At 37.0% G+C, this 19184-nt stretch overlaps 2 protein-coding genes across 2 annotated transcripts; both read left to right on the forward strand.

Moving 5' to 3' along the window:
• The first annotated feature begins 613 nt into the window (after nt 1-613).
• Nucleotides 614-4991, forward strand: LOC145945336 (uncharacterized). The gene is made up of 2 exons (XM_083054269.1): nt 614-3629; nt 4924-4991. The coding sequence occupies exon 1, from the start codon at nt 2002-2004 to the stop codon at nt 2731-2733; it is 732 nt and encodes a 243-aa protein (XP_082910395.1). The 5' UTR covers nt 614-2001; the 3' UTR covers nt 2734-3629; nt 4924-4991.
• LOC145945604 (uncharacterized) lies at nt 3139-17332 on the forward strand. The gene is made up of 8 exons (XM_083054660.1): nt 3139-3311; nt 4924-5184; nt 5263-5698; nt 14231-14364; nt 15546-15675; nt 15859-16026; nt 16123-16444; nt 16533-17332. Exons 1-8 carry the CDS (start codon nt 3139-3141, stop codon nt 16688-16690), a joined length of 1782 nt encoding a protein of 593 aa, XP_082910786.1. The 3' UTR covers nt 16691-17332.
• Nucleotides 17333-19184: the final 1852 nt, after the last annotated feature.

A 19184-nucleotide genomic window follows, 5' to 3' on the forward strand; every position in this document is an offset into this window, starting at 1 on the left:
TCTTGTTATCATAAATTATGATTTAAAATTTTTTCCTTGTCTAGGCTTTATTATTACATAATGAGCATAAGAGTCAAATAGGACAAAAATTAATTTTCTTTGACTTCGCATTTTTCAAATCAATCAAAACTTTTCACGTGAAATATACATAAAATAAGAAAAAGTATTGTATACGTATTGTTCATTTGTCCAAAATATTTTTTGCAGAAATTATAAATAATAAAATTTTCGTAAAGAATAAAAAAGTTGTCAAATTAAAAAATTAATATCTCTAATTTAGTATCTATTGATATATATAGTTATCTATATATGTACATAGATATTTTAAAAACTGCATGGATAAAGCTAATTAGACAAATTTTTTATATAATTAGTTTAAATTAACAAGAAATGGCAAATTACAATTGTTATAAATAATTGAAATGTATAAATGTTTAATAATTTTAAAAAAAATTACTTTGTAAAATTTTTTAAATAATGTAATTTTATTCTCTATTTTATTTTGAAAGTGTACATATTTTTCATTTTATAGAGAATTAATGAACTCTATTTCTTATATATTTTTAATAAATAGGACGCCGTCGCTGACTCAAGTAGCTTGAAAACTTTTCCAGAAATTCTTTTAGGAAGATGTACAGTATAAATCACATAATTTATAATGTTGAATATATTCCACATAAAATTGAATATAATCCACATAATATATGTGCGGTATCAGGCATCCAGGAGGTGCTGCCACACAGACCATCAGCGAACTAATAAGAAGTATTCTACACATGTGTATGTCTTTATAGTCAATCGAGGACGAACGACCGAAGGTCTCGGTTCGGACCTAGCCAAATAAAATAAAGCAATTGGTTACCTCGTCTATACCGAGTATTTCCTTTACGTCACCCCGCATACTCCAGGTCATCACAGTGGCGACGAGGAGGGGATCCAAGCCCCAACAATAAATAAAAAGGGGGGGCATGTTTAGTGATGACGGAGACATAAATTGGGAGGCCATCGACGCCGAGGTTAGAGAGAGACGTACCAGATGGATTTATAAATTAAGCAAATTCCAAGCGCGCCAAGTGTGCGAAAATTACGAAATAAAAATATCGGAAAGTGCCACCATAGAAGAAATTCGCAGAGAACTCAGCGTATATGTGAAAAACGATAACACAATATATATTAAAAACAAACAACCCAGGGCTATGGCTTCCATACTAGGGAACATTAATACGTTTAAGAAGGATTCACACTGGAGAACATTCGAGGATTAGCCGGAGGCGTTCATTGCCCTCAACGACATACCCGACGGTAAACGGGCAGCATTACTGATTACGCAACTGACACCGGAGGTATTCAAAGAGCTACAGGCGGTATGTGCACCGGCCAAGCCGCTCACGTTGGCGTACGAAGTACTCAAAGAGAAACTAATTCAAATGTATGCTCCAAAACAAAACGAGCACATACAACGCTATGCGTTCCGGGAACGTAAACAAAAAAAAGAAACGATAACGGAGTTCGTCTTAGCGTTAAGAACAATGGCGAAAGAATGTCAATTTGCTACAACCGAGGTGAATAATCAAATTAAAGATCAATTGATCGCGGGCACATCTAGTGATTTAATTCGATACGAATTACTCTCAAATCAGCAGCAACGTCCTTGGACGAATTGGAACAGCTGGCAAAAACCGTCGAAATAGCTAACACACATAAGACAAACAAGAGCCTAGGTGACGGAGCAACGACGGCGACACTACACATGGTACGGCCTCACGAAAGGAATAAACAGTCCAAACGATACCCAGACAATAGAGCCACACAAAAAAATTTCAACCGTCAAAGAAACGAAATTCACGCCAACGGCACCAAACCCAAGATACGCCGAGCACGTCAGGAAATTCGAGGGGCCGCCAGTGTTATTGTTGCGGCAAGGACAATCATATAAAGGCAGAGTGTACTTTGCGAGAAAAGTACTGTAGTGAGTGTAGCGAGAAAGGACACCTATTCAAAATGTACCCGAAGAGAGTCAATAATCCGAGACAAATAGGAGCCCAACACCGGATCGACGTGGAAACAAACGAAGATCAGAGTTCAGACGACGACGATACATCGGAGCAGCAATACGCAGCAGATATGTTTATGATTAGAGATAGAGAGAAAATAATTAATTATAATCGGAGCGAATCGCCGAACCGCAAACTAGAAGAAAAAACGGTTGCGCCTCATTACAAAACTATTAAAGTCAATAAGATTTTTTTGAAAATGGAACCGGATACGGGGGCTGCATACTCGGCAATTTCTAGAAAATATTATGAACGATATTTCTCGTCAATTCCGTTGGCAAAGGCGTCAAGAACACTAAACGCGTATAATAAAAAACCAATACAATCAGTAGGATACGTGAGGGTAGACATCGAGGGCAATGAAACGAAAGGGCAGCGTATCTTATATGTAATTCCGGGAGGTGGACCTCCACTGTTAGGGAGAAGTTGGCTAGAGGCACTGAAAATGTGGCCACCACCAACAATAGGTAGAATAACGAGTCGAGAAAATGAGATTTCGAGCGGGCAAGTATTTACAATGTTAGGAAGTAACACAGAGATCGAAAATTTACGAGCGAAATTTCCAAATGTTTTTGCAAAGGGTCTGGGTACATTTACAAAAAGCAAGCTAGATTTAGTTCTTACCGAGAGAGCGCAGCCGCGTTTAAGGGAGAAAAAAAAGCCTACTAAAGAATGCTAAAATTAAACACAGCACAACGGCACCACATTGCCCCGCTACCAATGGCGCCGCAGAAAACTTAGTAGATACTTTTAAACGTAAAGTAAAAAGTATGATGGTTGATCATGTCGCTTCAAACAGCAGTCCGACAATTCCTTTTTGATTTTAGGGCCACGCCACAGGCGACCACGCAAAGATCCCCCGCAAGCATGTTATTCAATAGAGAACTTCGAAATCGTTTTTCAGTTCTGCGGCCCTCACCGGCCTCCGAACATGTATAAGTTCAACAAGAACGACAAATTAAAAACTACACTGGAACGCGAAAGTTAAATTTTAAGTCAGGAGACTCGGTAATGGCCAAAGATTTTAGGGGGGAATGAGAGATGGGCACCCGCCGTCGTAACACGCGAACGTACACTGGGGACAATGTATGACGTTAAAACAAAGGACGGTTGTACGTGGAAGAGACATGCCAATCAACTGATAGCTGGCCAGCCTGAAGTAGACGCGGACAAACAGAAAAACGCTGTACACGAGCAGAAAGGAGATAAACCTGCGGAAAAGATTAAGCTACGACGATCCGAACGCATTCGAAACAAGTAAAAAAAAAAAAAAAAAAAAAAACGGGATAGTTAACCCCATAAGTGGTACAGTTAAACATGATGGAGGGTCGTATGTAATCGTGTCTAAAACAGTTGAAAAGAATGCGGGGAAGGGTGTGGTATCAGGCATCCGGGAGGTGCTGCCACACAGCCATCAGCGAACTAATAAGAAGTATTCTACACTTGTGTATGTCTTTATAGTCAGTCGAGGACGGACGACCGAAGGTCTCGGTTCGGGCCTAGCCAAATAAAATAAAGCAATTGGTTACCTCGTCTATACCGAGTATTTCCTTTACGTCACCCCGCATACTCCAGGTCATCACAATATAAATCACGTTTTCGTTATAAATGTTTACATTTTGAAAATTGTGCGGTAAAGATGATTTACTTAGATCTATGCAGAAATAACTTACATTGCCAAAATTACAAGTTTGTTAAACTTATTAGGAAAAAAAAAGATAAAAGTAATACCTTGACAGACGTTTCTTATTCATCTATAAAAGTAAACTAAAATAAAGACAATCTTACAAACTCAGGTCATAGACCGAGAAGGTTGTCGTAGGACGCTGAAAGTCTGGATCTATAGAAATTTTCAGATAAGACCGATTAGGATATAACATTTGTTGCAGAAAAGATGCCCGCTATTCAGAACAAAAAGGAAAAAATAACGGTCAAATTATAGAGTACAGTAATAATTTACCTTATCAGAAATATCACACAATTATTAAAAATTTTATAACAAAAATGTGATTTGTATAATGTTGACTATTTAATATCATTCATAAATTACGTCATTTATATTGTACATTCTTTCTACAGATTTCCGAAGAAATCGACGCGTTACGCTACTTATTTAATCTTAAGCCAGTGACGACGTCTTATTTATTAATAATATATAAAAAATAGAATTCATCGATTTTTCTATAAAATAAAAAATATGAATTCTAGAAAAATATGACTTCTAGAATGAAATAGAAAATAAAGGAGCATTATATAAAAATTTTTTAAAAATGTACTTTTTGATGAAAAAATAATTAAACATTTCAATTATTTAGAACAATTAGCAGAAATTAGCAGTTTTTTTGTAACTTAAACTATTGGTGTAAAAAATTATGTCTAATTAGATTTAAAATTATTTAAAATACTTCTATGACAAATATATTTAAATATATTAATTATTATAGTTGATAATTTCTTTATTTTTTACATATATTTTATTACTTATAATTTCTGCAAAAAAAAATTTTAACAAATAAAAAAATACATAATTTAAATTTCTCATAAAAAATCATTAAAAAGGATAAAATAAAAAAAGTTCCATTTTTGTCCAATTAGAAGTAAAATCACACATAAAAATTTAATTTGTTAAATTATTTATATATAAAATTAATTAATTAATTTGGATAAAGAAACTAATTTTGTAAGTTGGTAATTATATTTCCCTATTAAATAGATAAATCCATATTTGAAAAAATTTATAATTTCTTTAATATTAATGTGTATATGTAGTTAGAAAATTTATGGATATTTTAAAAAATATATTGTTCAAAATTGATTACTATTATGATGTTGTTTAATATATTTTTATAATTTTTTATTTTAATTTTAGGTGTCCTACTGCAAGAAAAAAATATAACACAAAGGAACAGAAAAAATATTTTGATCATTTAAATTTTGAGGAAAAAATAAAAGCGGGTATAAAGTGCATCAAAAAACTGCAGCATTATGTGTCCTTGACGTCCGATAATAACTTAATGAAAAAGAAAAAAATTAGATTGGAATGTTTTCTGTGTTCCACAGCTGAAGACTCAATGATGTATTACTTCGTTTTGGATGATTTGAATAGAATTATTTCTGCACAATCACAATGGTAGAATTCAATAAACTATATTGCTATTAACATTATAATTTAGTGTAATCGTATAGTTAATATATAAATTTTTTTCAGGCAAGACAATTTCAATTTGACAAGTAGATATAACTTTGGTCTAATTTCCTACTATCTAAAACAATATCGGTTTATATACAAGCTAATCAAATTTTTGAATATGCCGAAAGAAAAGCAGCTTTTAGAGCAGTTGCTTACTATAGTGGCACAATATTTTCAACCACATATTTCTTATTCGGTTATAAGAACATGGTTAAATGATATTGCTCAAGAAATACGACGTCGCCTTAGAAATAAATATCCTAAGCATTCAATATTTTCAACGTCCTTGGAGCAATTTGATTTTTGGAGGGATAACAATATCTATGACAATTTTTGGAATCCAACAGAAGCAAAACAAATTATGCCTATACTTAAAGAATTTATATTCTCTGATTTAGACGTCCATCAATTATTGATATCATTAGATCTAAATGAAGATGAATATATAAATTGCGTAAGTTATTTTGAATTATATCAAATATTATAATTATTTAGATTATTATGCGCTAAGGCAGAGCATAACTGTGTTTTATATCTTATAAATATTGGATATAATTTTTCTAATATATAATTTCTAAATATTTCTATATATCTATCTATATACAGGGTGTCCGGTGGTTCGCGTTTCACCTGTCGTGGGCAGATTCCTGGGATCATTTGGAAACGATTTTTCCTCAGCGAAAATGTCGAGGGAGGTCATCATTTTTTGCATGTTCCCAATTTTTGTCATCATGTATCTTTGTAACTAAGCCTTAAATTAAAATTCTATTAAAGTAAACTCTACCTGAAATTAACTGAAGAATGTGATTTTGTTAATATTTTATTTCCACAAGGCTTAGTTTGTAAAAAACCCTTTATTTTCAATCGCTTATAACTCGAAAATTATTGGTGCCTCGACATTTTCGCTGAGGAAAAATCGTCTCCAAATGATCCCAGGAATCTGCCCACGACAGGTGAAACGCGAACCACCGGACACCCTGTATATAATTTTCTTCCTCTGTCTGTCTGTCTGTCTGACCGCGATTTACTTTCACATTTATGAACCGATTTTCGTGAAACCGGTACCAAAATTTTCCTAATTTTTCGGGGAGTGATCTTACGTATTTTTTTTTGTTTTTTGTTTCGTTTTTCTTTTTTTTATTTAATGTCAATAAGCACCAACAATTCTGTCTGTTTGGAATTAAATTAAAAAAGAAATAAGAAAAGAAACAAAAACAAAACCACATAACATCCATCCCCGTAACATTAGTAACATTTTGGTACCTGTTTCACAAAAATCGATCCACAAATGTTGAAGTAGTTCGCGGTCAAACAGACAGAACACCTAATTTTCTTTGTTTGATCGCGAACTACTCCTACATTTATAGGCCAATTTTCGTGAAATCGGTACAAAAATTTTACTTATTTTCCGGGGAGTGATCTTACGTGGCTTTTTTTTGTTTTTGAGAAAAAAAAAGAATAAGAGATATAAATTAAAAAGGAAGGTTATATACAGGGGCTTTGAGGCTGAAAAGCTAGTATATATTGTGACGTGACAGTTTTCATTTGGTGAAATTGTCCGTCACAAGGGTCGCGAGACCCGACCGGGGGGGTGATTTTGGGACCTCTGCTCTCTCTAAGATAAGAAAGAGAGAGAGCGATTCGAGCGCGGAATCGGACGCGATTCCGCCGCTGCGCGTTGCGATTGCGTGCTGCCGTAGCTGTTGCGATTGCTGCGGCAGCTGTTGGCGAAATTAGCGAAGGTCGAGGGAGAAGCGACGACATCTCATCCGGAGGAAAAGCGGCAAAAGGAAAGAAACAGGACGAGGGGAGGCCACGCCTTACGGAACACGCTCGGTGAGACCGCTATTAAACTATCATGACTGTAAATACTTTTCGGGACAGTAGATGCCGCGTAAAATTAATATCCATCTCCTCTTCCCTAGGGATCGAGAGCTGAGGAAAAGGGGAAGGCCACTCCGCGCGAGAAGTGCGCAGGAGCCCCGCCACGGAGTTGGCAAGGGACCCGATGGCATGCCCGGCGTCCGGACCCGGATGCGATCCACGATCGATTGAGGACTCGCGGCGGACGACATCCGGCGTCCGAGGCGGCCGGAATCGGGCCCCCGTAAGCTGCCGCAAGATTTTCCCGCCCGTATCCTACGGGAATGGAGGAACGACCCCGTAAAGAAAAGAGCGCGGAAGCGATGAGCCGCCATCACGACCGCGGGGATCCTCCGGGCCGCCTCACGGCCCTGATTACAAGAGCGCCCCGAGCGGCCTAGTTCGGCGATACGGCGCCAGCGTGTCTCCGGCGAGACTTCCACTCGTCACTGTCGGGCAAGACGCGCGAGGGAGTAGAGGTCCTGTCGACGAGAAAAAGGGAAGCGCAGATAGAGATCAAAGCGAGAGTGACGTTGCGGAGGACGAAGCTGGTGAGACGTCGTCGCCATCCCCGACCCATTCAGAAGGTAGATTGTTCGAGCGAGTCGCACCGGCGAAATAGAGCCGAGTCGAAGTAGTTGCCGAAATAATTGCCGAAATGGCGGCCGACGCCACGTCATAGATTCTCGGGAGGCCTTGTGTGACGGCCACCGGAGGACGACTCGCTCGAACCCCTTATTACGCGAAAATCTCTCTCTTTTCGGCGAGCCCACAGTCCGAGCTCGGCGATAGAAAATTTTGTCCGATTCATTTGTGTATCGCGAGTATACGTTTCTCGTTAGCTGTCGGGTATAATTAATAAGATCGGTGAGCTCGTAAAGTCGTATGCAGCGCGGGTATTTTGTTACTGGTTATCGTATAATGAGCGAAGGGCGGTATACGAAAAGGGCCTGACCCTCAGTTCGGTGGTAATCGGCGCGAGCGAGAAGTCCCGGATTCGATACTCACGCGGGTAGCCGAAGGAGCGGATCACGTGCGCGGCGCGGGTACTTTAATGTCCCGGCGCGTGACCGTACGTTTATAGTATCGAATTATCGGGCAGCGCGAGCGACTTCCGCATAGTTCTAATACGCCGACATCCGTATGCGAAAATTTCGATGCAACGCGGATCATATTATTCTGTCCAATTATGTTCACCGGTCTCCGCTGTCGACCGAATGTCCGTTTGTCGTAATACGATATATTGAATTTATATTGTTCTGTTTTTTTTATTCATACTATGTCGTTAATACGCTTTCTTATTTATTACTTTCTCTGGTTTACGCAAATATACCCATGAAAACCCATCTAAGTCGCCCCGTTATTCTCCTTCTTGCGCTGTCGCAAACCGAACCCCTGCTGTCGGCCGAGCTGCCGCGCCTTGGCTCGTCGCGATTTCTTAGCGGGTATTGGATCGGGCGTGCCGGATTCGAGACGGACGCGGCGACCGCGTCGCGGAGTCCCAGGGAGTAGCGGCACGGCTTCCGTGCCTGGCGCCCATTCCGGTTAGATAGATTTCAGTAATTTAACCCGCACGCTCGAGCGCCCGAATGTTCCGAGAGATCGTGCCGAGGGAAGTTCCGCGAAAATAACGATAATTATTAAATTGACTAAAAATTTATCGGTTATAATATATAAGTATCGTCTGTCTGTCTGTTGACCGCGAACTACTCATTCATTAATGGACCGATTTTCTTGAAATCGGTACCAAAATTTTTTTAAATTTTATGGAGACGGCGACGATGTAGTTTAAAAAAAATTTTTTTTTTCGAGAGAGAGAATTATATTACTCCTAGGCCATCTGTCTGCGATAGTGCGCGCGCGCACACACACACACACACGCGCGCGCGCACACGCACGCACGCTGTAACCGATAATTTTAACTATAATTATGGTTATTTACGCGGAGCTTTCTTCGACACGACTTCTTAAAAGACTCGGAATAATCGAACGTTCAATTTCTCTAATCGTAACTCGATCGTGATTTGAATTTAATTGGGCGCCAGGTACGAGGAACCGTACCGCTACACACAGGGTAATCCGCGGCGAGGTCGACGCGTCCGTCTCGAATATAGCAACAGCCCGGTCGATTACCCGCTCCAAGAGATCGCGACGATTAAGTGCACGGCAGCTCGGCCGACGGAAAGGGTTCGTTTTGCGACAGAGGAGGAATGAGAATAACGGGACCAAAGTTTGCGATTTTTCAGGAGTATATTTGAACAAAAAAAATAAATAGGAATTTAAACAAAACAAAAGAAAATAAATAGAAATAACAATAAAGAGAAAAATAAAATTTAGATAGAGACAACAAGTATTCGGTGGTCGTCTCGCCGGTCGCTCGCAATCGCCGACGGGTCTCGATTCTCGTGCCCAAGGTCGAAGCCGGGCAGACAAGCAATAATCCGAAAACAATAGTTTCGAGGACGATTCCTCGACAACGTCGTTTCACCCCGCGAGGCTTAACCGGGCTCCGGCAGCTAGAATCGACGTTTTAACGTCGGCAATCGCCTTGTCTCTCCGCGACGATCTTCCCCGACTCGAGAGAGAGCGGCTCTCTTAGCCGTCGGAACGCTGTACGAGCCGATAGACGGTCTTTGACAACTCGCAATTAGACCGTCTAGTTCCGGGTCACACCGAAATATCCGTGCATAGATATCGCCGCAATAGAAATCCGGGTAAGTCGCGCGCGCCGTCCGGAATTCGAGGGTGTGTGAAGTTGGCACCCCTATGTTACGATATCATAGTTCTGTTAAGAGTTCTGAATTATTTAGAAGCTAAGGAAGAGTTCTTGATAGTTTTTATAAATAGTTCCGGTCATTATGATAATGAAAATTGACTTTGAAAAATGGGGGTGTCAACTTCACGATTTTTTTACACATCGAGTTCCAATAGTTCTGAGCTTAATTTTAAAACTCTTTTGAGTAGATCTATAGTTCCTGATACTTTTTTTAAAGAGTTCTGCAGTTTTTAGATAAAAAAAAATACTTAAAAAAAATATTAAAAATTTTAGAAAATTTGATTTTAAGATACGATAGTTCTGGGATATTTCTATTATTATTTTATTGATTTCGAAGAGTTCTCTGCAATTAAAAATAATTTATATCCAAAAATGAAAAAATTCTACACTTTAAACGAAATTTCAAAAACCAGTTAAAAATAACACGTATCTTCTTACTCCGTCACCCGATTGCATTGACTCATAAGACTTTTCGTCAACACTTCGTCGAGAACTGTCCAGAACTCCAGTCAGAACTAATCGGAACTCTGAAAAAATTTTCGACCTCGAAACTTGGAAAATTTTCAATAACCGTTCAAATATATCTGACATCTTGCAAACCGTTGGTCCGATCGCATTAACCCATAAGACTTTTCGTCAACACTCGTCGAGAACTGTCCAGAACTCCAGTCAGAACTAATCGGAACTCTGAAAAAATTTTCGACCTCGAAACTTGGAAAATTTTCAATAACCGTTCAAATATATCTGACATCTTGCAAACCGTTGGTCCGATCGCATTAACCCATAAGACTTTTCGTCAACACTCGTCGAGAACTGTCCAGAACTCCAGTCAGAACTAATCAGAACTCTGAAAAAATTCTCGACCTCGAAACTTGGAAAATTTTCAATAACCGTTCAAATATATCTGACATCTTGCAAACCGCTGGTCCGATCGCATTAACCCATAAGACTTTTCGTCAACACTCGTCGAGAACTGTCCAGAACTCCAGTCAGAACTAATCGGAACTCTGAAAAAATTTTCGACCTTGAGACTTAGAAAATTTTTAATCACCGTTCAAATATATCTGACATCTTGCAAACCGTTGGTCCGATCGCATTAACCCATAAGACTTTTCGTCAACACTCGTCGAGAACTGTCCAGAACTCCAATCAGAACTAATCGGAACTCTGAAAAAATTTTCGATCTCGAAATTTTCTGTTTCGAGATCAAAAATTTTTTCAGAGTTCCGATTAGTTCTGATTGGAGTTCTGGACAGTTCTCGACGAGTGTTGACGAAAAGTCTTATGGGTTAATGCGATCGGACCAACGGTTTGCAAGATGTCAGATATATTTGAACGGTGATTAAAAATTTTCTAAGTCTCAAGGTCGAAAATTTTTTCAGAGTTCCGATTAGTTCTGATTGGAGTTCTGGACAGTTCTCGACGAGTGTTGACGAAAAGTCTTATGGGTTAATGCGATCGGACCAACGGTTTGCAAGATGTCAGATATATTTGAACGGTTATTGAAAATTTTCCAAGTTTCGAGGTCGAAAATTTTTTCAGAGTTCCGATTAGTTCTGACTGGAGTTCTGGACAGTTCTCGACGAGTGTTGACGAAAAGTCTTATGAGTCAATGCAATCGGGTGACGGAGTAAGAAGATACGTGTTATTTTTAACTGGTTTTTGAAATTTCGTTTAAAGTGTAGAATTTTTTCATTTTTGGATATAAATTATTTTTAATTGCAGAGAACTCTTCGAAATCAATAAAATAATAATAGAAATATCCCAGAACTATCGTATCTTAAAATCAAATTTTCTAAAATTTTTAATATTTTTTTTAAGTATTTTTTTTTATCTAAAAACTGCAGAACTCTTTAAAAAAAGTATTAGGAACTATAGATCTACTCAAAAGAGTTTTAAAATTAAGCTCAGAACTATTGGAACTCGATGTGTAAAAAAACCGTGAAGTTGACACCCCCATTTTTCAAAGTTAATTTTCATTATCATAATGACCGGAACTATTTATAAAAATTATCAAGAACTCTTCTTTAGCTTCTAAATAATTCAGAACTCTTAACAGAACTATGATATCGTAACATAGGCGTGCCAACTTCACACACCCGGAATTCGATACTACTGAAAAACTTGCGTCCGCGCACCGGGATATCAACTTTCACGCGCCGCGCACGTGATCCGGCCGGTATCCGCTACCGCGTGAATATCGAATCGGGGACTCCTCGCTCGCGCTAATTACAATACTACGAAGGGTCGGGTCACTTCCGTGTCGCCCCTTCGTTTAACAATAACTCCAGAACAATATTCACAAGGACACGCGCAAAATTTCGGACTTACGAGCTCACCGATCGCATAAATCATAGACGGTAGCTAACGGGGAGGCGTGAAATCGCGACACACAATAAGAAACGTATAATGTTCGTTAACTTAGAGCTCGGACTGCGGGCTAGTGAAAAGAGAGAGATTTTCGCGAAACAAGAGGGTTCGAAGGAGTCGTCTCACCTGCGGCCGTCACAAAGAAACTCGCGCAACTCTACGACGTTACGCTTGCCGTCATTTCGCCAGCTAAATTTATCAATTACAGCCCCCGTTTCCTCGGTGCGACTCCTTCGAACGAACCACCTCTAATTACTGGTCGGAGTTGACGACGACGTCTCACCGGGCTCTCGTCCTTCAATCTCGCACTCTCGCTTCCACAAAATTCTGGCACTCGTTCTCTCTCAGATGGGACCTCTGCTCCCGTGCTAGTCTCGCCCGACAGTGACGAGTGACGAGTGGAAGGTGGAGTCCCGCCGGAGACACGCTGGCGCCGTATCGCCGAACTAGGCCGATCGGGGCGCTCCTGTAATCAGGGCCGTAAGGCGGCCTGGAGGGTCCCCGCGGTCGTCATTGCTGCCCTTCATTTTCGCGTTCTTTTCCCTTTACCGGGGTCATCCTTCCATTCCCGTAGGATACCGGGCGGGAAATTCTTTCGGCAGCTTACGGAGAGCCCAACTCCGGCCGCCTCGGACACCAGATGTCGTCCGCCGCGAGTCCTCAATCGATCGTGGATCGCATCCGGGTCCGGGCGCCGGGCATGCTCTCGGGTCCCTTGCCGTAACTCCGTGGTAGGGCTCCTGCGCAATCCTCGCGCGGAGTGGCCTTCCCCTTTCCGTAGCCCTCGGTTCCTAGGGAAGAGGAATTTTCTTTTAATTTTTATGCGGCAACTATCGTCCCGAAATGTAATAAAGGTCGTGATAGTTTAAAAGCGATCTCACCTAGCGTGTTCCGTATGGCGTGGCCTCCCCTCGCTCTGTCTCTCTCTCTCCTCGATTTCTCCTCCGGCTGAGATGTCGTCGCTTCCCCCTCGACCTTCGCTAATTTCTCTAATTGCTGCCGCAGCAATTACCAAAAAATCTTACTAGCTACGACAGCACGCAACAAAACGCGAAGCGGCAGAATCGTGTCCGATTCCGCGCTCGGATCGCTCTCTCTCTCTCTCTTATTCTAAAGAGAGCTGAGACCCCAAAAATCCTTCCCGGTCGGGTCTTCCGATCCTTGTGACGGACTAATTTTTTAATGAAAAATTGTCATGTCACAACGCACACACGCACGAATGCATACGCACACGCACGCACAACACACACACACATTTGATTAAAAATCACCTCTTGGTTGTGGCTTTAGTGTGAGTGTGTGTGTATAGAGATGGTTTTTAGTGGGTGAGAGCATTTATTTATTAATGGATTGATTTTTTTTATATTAATGCCAAAATTTAAAAAGTTTTGTTGTATAGTAAGATTTTACTGAGATTTTGATTTTGTGTACAGAGAGGGTTTTTAATGGGTGAGAGTCTTACACTCCCCCGCAACATCGGGGGTGCATAACACATTTCTTTCGTCAATTGCAAAAAAAAAAAAAATTTTGAAGTATTTCCGCGCGTAGCGCGGGCTTAAAAGCTAATTTCTATATATTTTTTAATATACAGAGTGTTTCTAAATCTATGTCAGAGATTTTAACGGCGTATTCTAGGGATCATAATAAGAAAAAAAGTTCCTATAAACCAAAAATGAAAATTAACACCGTCCCATATCTCCCTTTCAAAATTAGATTAAATTGTCAAAAGCACATATAAATGAAGGTCACTATTAATTATTACGCTGTGCAAAATTTCAATGATCTGTGAAAAAGTCTCCGAGAGCTATATAATACATTTTTCGATTATTTTCTCCAACTTTAGGGGTTTATAACTCGGAGGAGAAGCATTTTTTTTACCCATGTTTATACGAACTTTTTTTCTAATTTTGACTCTAAAATACGCCCTTAAAATCTCTGACATAGTTTTAGAAACATCCTATATAATTTATGACATAGATTTCAGAATTTGTTCGAAGGTATCTTCTAACTATTACGTTTCACAGTGTAGCCAGAAGACTTGGTATACACTGCGTTGTAGTACCAAGTGATATTCAAATACGTTCTATTGAAATCTTATGGAATCCAAAATAGTAAGTATAATTTTAGCTTTAGTAGTAATTATTATTTTAGCCTTTCAGTATTTCTGGTTTTTATTTCTGGTTTGTATTCATACTTTCTCATATACATTATATAAATACTCTCATAAAGATTTGATTATATACATATTAATATATAAATATGAATACACACACACACACACACACATACACACAAAATAAAGTTCACCATGTAGAGGTTATACAATTGGATTTGCGCTTTGGATGAAGCTAATGTAGGTGGTAATTTTGGAAATTATATGCAACTTTAAATTTTCTAAATTTTATGTTGAGGCAAGTTAAAATATTATGTTAAAAAGTGGAGAAAATTTTTCTGCCACAGATTTTAATTTTTAAAATCTTTTTATCAAAACAAATCAAGTTCTTTTAACATATTATACACATCGATCATTTTGAACATACGGCTCACTATAAAGAAATTATCACAGCAAGTCTATGATTTTTTGTCAAGTTTGGGATACTAAAAGACACAAAAATTTCAGGCGATAAAAGTTTTTTAGTCATTTTGCGTAATTTTTTTCGAAGTTTAAACAAAAAAGAGCAAACTCGCGAATTTTTTCGTTATTTTCACCTATTTGTAAAAAAGTTAACAAGTTAAAAAAAAATTCGGCCACTATATCATACTATAGAGCAAAGATTCAGCTTTTTAGTTTTAAAATTGATGTACAATTTTTAATGGAGTTATAAACAATTAAAGTGAAAATGACCGCTTTGTCTTCAATTCTCGATAAAAAATACCAGAATTGAAGAAAATTAAAAACAGTTGTAACCTTTTGAAAGTAAAGATTTCAAGCTTTAAAAACTTTATTTAAAATTTAAATTTTTATTTTTTGAAACAAAGTTACAGCTATTTAAAATTTGCCTATTTTTTAGACAATTTTTTTTATCCTTTAATTATTTTGCGGAGTGTATACGTATATGTATATATAATTTTAGGCAATTTTTTTATTATTTACAGAAAAAATTTTTTATTGTCACATCTCCGATAATTTATAGAAGTGCTTGTTGCTCAATTGACACAGATTTACAACAATATTTTTCAGAAGTTCATTACATACAAACGGTAGAGAAATCATAGATCGATTACAATTAATACTCTTTATATATGTACCTATGTATATATGTATATGAATATATTTGTTTCTTTATTGCAGTAATGCAGAAGATTTTAAATATACTGAATATTTATTTATGACGGAGGAACTCAATCTATTTTATCCGTCAAATATTGTCAGAAAGAAATGTAACTATAACAAACAATTTGATTCATTAGATTATACATGGGTTAGTAATTTCTTATATATAGTTTCTAATATTTTTAGCAATAGTTATTAAAGATAACAACAATTACAAGTCTTGTATATAATACGTCAAGTAAATGAGTCAATATATTTTAGAAGCAATGAGTAAAAATAATAAACTTTTCTTTGTCTGTAACCAAAATTTTGTTTACATGCTTTTTTTTAGATAACACGATTAATGACGATTAATTTCCTCCAAGAATTAATAGATCATAATATACATTGCAAGTGGAAGTTTAATTTGTTATTTACTTATCTATACCGACGTATAATGACAGAAATTAATAATATAAATATTGAAACTGAATACAGATATATTACAAAGACAATAGAGGTGTATATAGTTTATTATACATTGTCTAGTGTATTTTAATATTTAAATAATAATATAAAAAAATAATTTTAATTATAATTATCTATACATGCACAGATTAGATCTAAAAAAAGACAAGCAAAAAAAAGGAAAGAAAGAATTAAGTTTGCGGTAGGAATGATCGTAACGCATTCATGGAAACTTTATTACCCTTATAATGCAGAAAAGAATAATCACGATGGCGTAATAATTGGATGGCATTATCAATGTGATCCTATGTTTAAATCTAAATTGGGAAAAACTCTTATGTTTCCATATTTACGTAAATGTTACGGATATAATTATCACATATGTATATGTAAAAAATCTTCAGATAATTTCGATCAACCGCATTATATAATTCTTACTGAAAATAATAAAATATGTTATATGGAACAAGGTATTAATATTGGTAGCATTTTTAAATCACATATGTTTTATGATTTTTTGTCTGTACAATATAAACTATATCTTTTTCTTTATATTAGATCATATATCGTCATGTGCATCGAAATTGATTAATAATATAGAGATAGGACGATACTTCTCCAGATTCGAAGATACATATTACGTACCAAATGCAAGCCTAGCAAAACGATATCCAAGCGATACCGCTGCAATTCTCGAAATGTTTTCCAATCAATAGGTTATATTTTATTGTAAAATGTATATTGGAAAAATATAAATGTATAACAATTATAATAATTATGTATTAGAATGGGGTGAAAAGTGGCCCCGCATGCTCAGTGTCTGGCTGGCATTCGGAAGGTCCCGGGTTCGAATCCAGTTCGAACCAACACACCCCATATGCCTGCTCGGGTACCGGTGGAAGAAAGGAGACAAAGTTGATGAAAGAATGGGGGAGAGCAGGATGAGTAAAGGAGATGGTAAAAGGAGGAAGGAGGAAAGAGAGGGGAGAGGAAGGAAATGTGAAGAGGAAGAAGAAGGAGGATGGAGAGAAGGGGGGTAGTTCGAGAAAGCTGGAAGGGGAGAATGGAGCCGGAGTGGGGAGGAACGTAGGAAAGGAGATGGAGGAATGCTGGGAGATGTAGAGGAAAAAGGGGAGAGTGTTAGAAGACGGGGGCGGCTGAATATAGTATATTGTATATTATATGTTGTATTTTTTTATGATTTGTATTGTATATGGTAGAGAAGTGAGGGGGATTGTAAAGAGGTTTGGGAAACGCTCCTCGTGAAAAGCGCCTTCAATCCCCAAGGGGACGAATAAAGGAATGGATGGATAATAATTATATATTATAATTATTATATTATTAAAATAATTTTTTAACTTTTTTTATGAAGATTATAGTGTTCTTTATAGTGATCGCAAAATTAAAAATACAATATTAAGATCTTAATATAAAAAATTAAATTGAAATGAAATGAATTAAAAATATTGAATTAAAAATATTATAAAAATGAAAAATTCTAAAAATATAGAATCATATGCCTTTAAGTCTTTTTTAAAGTTTATTTTAACAACTAGTCAAACTCTGACATCAAGGAATTGACTTGAGCTTTCACAACTCTTCTCACAACACTTCTCAATATTGTAAAAAATAAATATATATTTATTTTTGTAGATTTGATTGAATTAATTAGAAGGATTAGTGTAAACATTTGTATATATATATATGTATATGTATATATATATACATTCTATTTATTGTGTTTAACCAATATATCTATATCAATTTGTTCAGAGATGTGCACTATTTGAAATCATATAAAAATATAAAAATAGAATGCGCGAGTCATATGCTAACGCGTGAGCTGCGATATAGGAAAGAAAGAGAAAGCTGCATATAGACCCTTTGTGTCCTTGTCAGAGCGTGCACATTAGACAGACAGAAGGAACCTATATGCAGCTTTCTCTTTCTATTGCGATATCGCTTTTTCAGCTCGCTCGCGCATTCTATTCTTATATCTTTACGATTTGAAATAGATGCGTTTAAAGCTAGCGCCAGACTATGCGCGTATTCGCAATTCGTGATTCGTAATTCGTGATTTGTATAACGTTCGTGAATAGTGTGGAGGGAAAATTCGTCGATTCGTCATGCGTGATTCTCCATTTGCACTGATTCGCTAGCCGAGCGGTTTTCTGACGAAACTCAAAGGACGCGAATCATTGCGAATCGATCTATCCGTGTCGCACTATACTGATATACTGCGAATCGCGAATAGTGTGGAAGGTTTACACTGGCGAATAACGAATCTTCCCGAATATCCAACAAATCTCTACAAATCATCAATTACGAATCGGATTACGAATCGCGCATAGTCTGGCGTTAGCTTAAAATGGTAATACAAAATGTAAAAAATGCCTTTTTTTTTTAATTAGTTTGCATTTCCATTATGATATACTTTCTATTTAAAATGCATTTTTCTTGCAAACAAAATTAATCGAGATATCAATAATATATATGTGCGACGCATCAATACTACGACGCTAATGCTGACGGTAAACAGTAAAGTACTAAAAAAAAAAAAAAAGTGTTGAATCTGAGTTTTCGGGATAAGGAAAGCGTTTTAAAAAAAAATGTTTCGGACAAAAGTTACTTACTTTTCGACGAAGAATCAGAATCTGCAATAAAAAATATGGGTTTCTATTAAAAAATTGGACTTGACGTTCAAATAACTTTGAAAATGACCTCGAATGACCAATCTGTTACCGCCACTGAATAGCCCCCTTCATACCCTGCAACTTTTGTCTGAAACATTTTTCTCGAAATTGCTGTGGTTTCGAGATATTTAAGCGTGAAAGTTAAAATGGGACACTTTGTATACAACCGAAAGAATGGTCTATATTCTAGAATTGTACACATTATTTTGAATAAAAAAGTTTACACATATAAACATGTGTCCTGTTCTGAACGGTTATAAAGATACTACATATTTAATCTAACGAACGAATACATTTATTAACTTAGAAGAACCAAATTCTATAAAACAATTACACTAAATTTTCGTCAAATCCTGTTACAAATGTAAACATTAGATAACGTTTGATAAATCGTGTTAGTTTGAACTTTTTAGTTTCTGATGTAATAAAAATACTTCATATACACTCCAAACTGCCAAAATTATTAATTAATTTAAATTATTATTTTTTAATTATTCTAATTTATTGTAAGCTTAAA

This window comes from Prenolepis imparis, unplaced genomic scaffold, assembly GCF_030444845.1.
Source record: "Prenolepis imparis isolate NDT839.2.m4 unplaced genomic scaffold, iyPreImpa1.0 SCAF_14, whole genome shotgun sequence".
Classification (NCBI taxonomy): domain Eukaryota; kingdom Metazoa; phylum Arthropoda; class Insecta; order Hymenoptera; family Formicidae; genus Prenolepis; species Prenolepis imparis.